The sequence below is a fragment of the Mus caroli genome, chromosome 6 (assembly GCF_900094665.2).
Source record: "Mus caroli chromosome 6, CAROLI_EIJ_v1.1, whole genome shotgun sequence".
NCBI classification, from domain to species: Eukaryota; Metazoa; Chordata; class Mammalia; order Rodentia; family Muridae; genus Mus; species Mus caroli.
This window is the reverse complement of record NC_034575.1, coordinates 107,422,161-107,426,748: the sequence shown is the minus strand read 5'-3', so window position 1 is coordinate 107,426,748 and position 4,588 is coordinate 107,422,161. Positions and strand designations below refer to the sequence as shown.

Sequence of the window (4,588 nt, the reverse complement as noted above, 5' to 3'; positions counted from 1 at the left end):
TCTCTTAAATTGGCCTATTGCGATGGATGACTGAGCCTGGCTTGTTAGGGTTGCCATGGGTACAGGTCTCAACCCTTAATTCTAGTGACATTTTCTAATTTTAGGGTACCATGAAATATGAATATGTGTTTCTATTAGGCATCTGGGAGCATGGGCAACAGAGGAGATGGAGTGAGAGTCTATGAAGCACAACTCTTGAAGTAACTCATTAGCATTTGCTAATCTGGCAGTATCAGTTTAGGGGCTTGGGGTTAAACGCATGTTACAGAATCATTCTCATGGCATAAATAATGAGATAAAAGTGTTGTGTGTGTGTGAAAGTCATAAACCTTTTATTGATATGTTTATCATGCCCAAAACATTGTTTATTGAAGATTCAGATTCCACTTGAGAAAGAGGCAAACAAATGGGAGTTGAGATCTCATCCTGCCCCCTGGAGAGACCCCATGTCCACGAGAGAAAAAGAAAAGAAGCATATCCTACATCTACTTCTTGACTGGATCCCTCAGAAATGCATTCTGGGAAATTTCTCCTAGGGCTCCCTGGCAGGATACCAGTGTGTCTTTAGTTGGTTGCAGCTAGGAAGCAATAAATCCATTCTAAGGCTTCTTAGAATCCCTCTGGTTTTGAAACTACTGACCCTCTAAGATCTACCACTGCTCAACCTAGAATATGCACTGCTTGCTGGCTGTGGCATCCGCCCCATAGGATGGCTTCAGTCTCCTGGTGGGATCCGATAGACTCTGCTGGTTGAGGGTGGGCAGCCCTTCAGGAGCGTTTTGACTTGCTGCATGTGGGGCACAGGAGCTGACCCTTGGTGACGATGTACGCACGGCCGCTCAGCAGCTGCTCACAACCCTCGCAAATGAAGTGCTTCCGATGCCAGGCCAGGTCTTCCACACGCTGGTAGTCTTCTGAGAAGATGATCTGGAAAGAGAGACAGAAGGAATGCAGGACTGAAGCTCTGCCCCCAGGAAGAGGGTAAATTATGGGATGGTGGTTTATCTCATTCCATTTTTGTTGTGACCTTTAAAGACCTCCATGAAGAAATCGGAGGCAGGTGGTGCGGTCCTTGCTGAGGGTCATGCTTGTGTCTTAGCTTTCCTGACAGGAAAAAAAGAAAATACTCTTCTACAGGCAGGTTCTTATTTATCTATCTGTGAAACATTTTGGGTAAATCCAGAGGCCAGTTGTTTTCAGGGTCAGGGTTACATAAATCGTATGACCCTGGAAGACAACAATGGAGCAGCAGCCAGTGGCCACTCTCTGAGAGCAAGGAATCAAGGGGTCCCTTGGACCCAGAATGAAGTGATCCCCTAAAATGACTCCTGGACTTTCTGACTTTGTAGCACAACAGGACACATGCATGGGCTGTCACTTAGATATTTGGAAACTTGGAAAATTATATAATCTCTCTGTACCACCTCTCCACACTACCTGGCTGGTTTTCTCTCTCTGCCTCTCTGCCTCTGTCTCTCTCTCTCTGTCTCTGTCTCTCTCTCTTTCTTCTTTTATTTTTTTTTATTTTTATAATACTGATGTCTAAGGATTCAAACCCAAGTCTTCATACCTGCAGGGCAAGCATTTTACCAGCTGAGCTATCAGGGTGGACCTCCTACATGCAACCTCCAAAGTTCTTGGGTTATAAGCAACGTATGTCACCCTTTTTTTTTTTCTTAGCTCAGGTCCATTTTATAGATGAGAAAATAGAGGCTTAGAGTACCCAGTGAGGCCCAGCCCAATTTGCTCAAATAAAGAATACATCATCAGCAAAGCCACACCAGTTGGCCTTGGGATTTGCACTACATAACAGGGCCATCAGCCTACGAGTCTCACCTCGTCACAGCCTGAGCACCGGGGCCGCACGCTCTCGCAGTAGTGGCGGCCACACCAGGGTGCACCATCCTTCCAGAAGTAGATGAGGTCCACCAGTGGCTCTGAGCACTTGATACACTGAAAGCACGTGGGGTGCCACTGCTTGCTGTATCCAGCCCTGTCAGCGTAGACCACAGGGCTGTCAGCAGGGGCTGCTCCCTTGCAGAGCTCACAGACCTGGAAGGGATATGAGAGAGAGAGAGAGGGGCACATGTGATGTGGGTTTAAAAATCCCAGTCCCACCCTTTCTACTTTCTGTATAGTGCTGGGCAAGTTAAAAGACCTCTCTGCTCCTTGGTTTGCCTACCTGTAATGTGGGATAAACGTGTTGTCTGTCTTGTGAGGACTAAATATACTAGCATCTTGGGCCCCGAGATTCTCAGCTTCACTAGTCTCATCATTGTTTAGGTACTCATGGTTACCAGGAGCTCTACAACGTTTTTGTTGATGTGAAAAACAGGAATTGATAGTCACCTTAGGAGAAATGAAAACTATAGATGTTTAAATTACTGACCCCCTCATAATCATAGGCATAAGCTTATATGGTGTGTTAGCAGATGTGCTTTGTGCCCGAAAACAACTGTATTTTCTAAAACAGACAAACAGAAGTTAGTGAGAAGAACAATCCAAAATACTCTATTTCAAACTATACAGCTTGAAAATCTTTTAAATGACTCACTTAGGCCAGCTGGAGTCTCTTAACTATTGGTCTGTCTGTATTTTGCCTGGTGCCAATTTGGGTGAAATCTGTGGAGGAACTCTGGCCTCCAGCTGATAAGTTGAACTAGGAAGGGAGGAGTATTTTAATAGCCGGCCAAGAAAACAGGATGCGTCTTTGACTCTACATCAAAATCCAACCAGCGTCAGTTTCGCAGAAGTTAGTCAGGGACCTGAGATGGTTTAACGGGTAAGGGTGCTTGTGCCAGGGCTGATGACCTGTGTTTAACCCCTGCAGCCCACACAGTGGACAGAAAGAACTGACTCTAGCAAATTGTCCCCTGAACTCCACATGTGTGCTGTGGTCCTTGTGTGTCCCCTTAAGAAAATATAAACAAATCCTGTCCGCATACAGTACTAAGTCATAGGAATCCTTCCTTTTGCTCAATTTAAATAGATTTCTTGCCCTGTATTGTCTTCTGATCAGTTTTTTATTCTTGAATCATTTAAGATTTATAGGGGAAAAAGGGAACCCCCACACACCATGTTCCATTTTCTCTGTTCTTAATGGCTTGTATTTGCCCATGAGCAAGTAGTAGTCATTGAGGAATCTGAGAAGTCATGTGATCCTCCTGCCTCTATTTTGGTACACACCCAGGACCCCATCCTTAGTCCTCTGCTTTTGGGGTAGTCATGGTCACATACTTGGTAAAATGTATGCCAGTTAGAATCTTCCTGATGTCACCATTATGGGCTAAGACTGAGATGGGGACTCCAGAGGTCATCACTGTTTTCCTTACCTGCTACCAGCGGCATTTGCTGTCATTATGTCTCCTAAGGAAGATTGTTGACCTCAACATCCTTGACCTTGACCCCCATTTAGACTTGGTTGTCAGGCTTATCACAATGAAGATTTCTTTCTTTTTTCTCTTTCCAAGAAGCTTAGTCCTTGCCCTCTTCTAAAGAGCCTGCTATTCTTCCAGGGTTCAAGTAGCTACATACAACATATGGAATCTTTATGAGACCTTGACCTCACAGGTATTTTTAGAACCACTGGTTGACAAATCTCCTGGATTCATGAGTATTACACAGCTTTCTTCTTATGTAGCCATTCATCTATCCATCAACCTATCTATCTGTCTATTTTTCCACTCACCCACCTACCCACAAAACCACGTATCCATTTACCCACCTATCTGTCCACTCATTTATCAATCTATACACCTATCTATCCATTCACCAATCCACCTACTTCATCCATCCATCCATCCATCCATCCATCCATCCATCCATCCATCATCCATCCATGTATCCATCCTTTCATACCTCTTTCCCTTTATAAACGCATTTTGTTTGTTTGTTTGTTTGTTTATCTCCTCAGGAATGGAATTTTGACAGTTTTACAACATAAACTCTCCCGAGCCCTTCTGAATCCTCTTCTGCTCCTTTGGGCATGTTTGCACACGGTAGTGTACTTGAGATATTGCATCCATTATCACACACCTGGCAGTCATTTCTGTATTAGGAAAGCTGTTGTTTTCCCTTCAAGATATTTGGTGACTTGTTCAGTGATTCACAATTTTAGAAGACAAAGCTGGAGTGAGAACCTAGGCCAAGCCACCTCCAAAATCCAGGCTTTTAATCTGGTGTCAGCAAACAGCTGCCTGGGGTTCCTCCAGGTATTAGCAAATATTAGCAAATATTTTATCCTCAAAAAGAACTTCATTTTTCTCATTAACAGACTGAGATGTTTTTCAGGAGAACTGTGCCTAATGACTACATTTTCTTTCTTTCTTTTTTTTTTCAAACTCTTTTTTTTAATTAGGTATTTTCTTCATTTACATTTCCAATGTTATCCTAAAAGTCTCCCATACCCCCCCCCACTCCCCCACCCACCCACTCCCACTTCTTGGCCCTGGTGTTCCCCTGTACTGAGGCATATAAAGTTTGCAAGACCAATGGGCCTCTCTTTCCAATGATGGCCAACTAAGCCATCTTCTGAACATATGCAGCTAGAGACATGAGCTCTGGGGGATACTAGTTAGTTCATATTGTT

General features: G+C 44.0%; 1 protein-coding gene across 2 annotated transcripts in view; it reads right to left on the bottom strand.

Annotated features, from left to right (window-relative positions):
- Positions 1 to 307: 307 nt before the first annotated feature.
- Lmcd1 (LIM and cysteine rich domains 1) overlaps positions 308 to 4,588 on the bottom strand; it is a 56,547-nt gene continuing 52,266 nt past the window's right edge. Inside the window, exons 5-6 of one of the 2 annotated variants that reach the window (XM_021165072.1) lie at positions 1,837 to 2,052; positions 308 to 927 (exon numbers count right to left, since the gene is read on the bottom strand). In XM_021165072.1, the coding sequence (XP_021020731.1) occupies positions 769 to 927; positions 1,837 to 2,052 (375 nt within the window). In that variant the 3' untranslated portion in view covers positions 308 to 768. The remainder of the gene's footprint in view (positions 928 to 1,836; positions 2,053 to 4,588) is intronic. The other variant, XM_029478999.1, reaches the window with a different exon arrangement.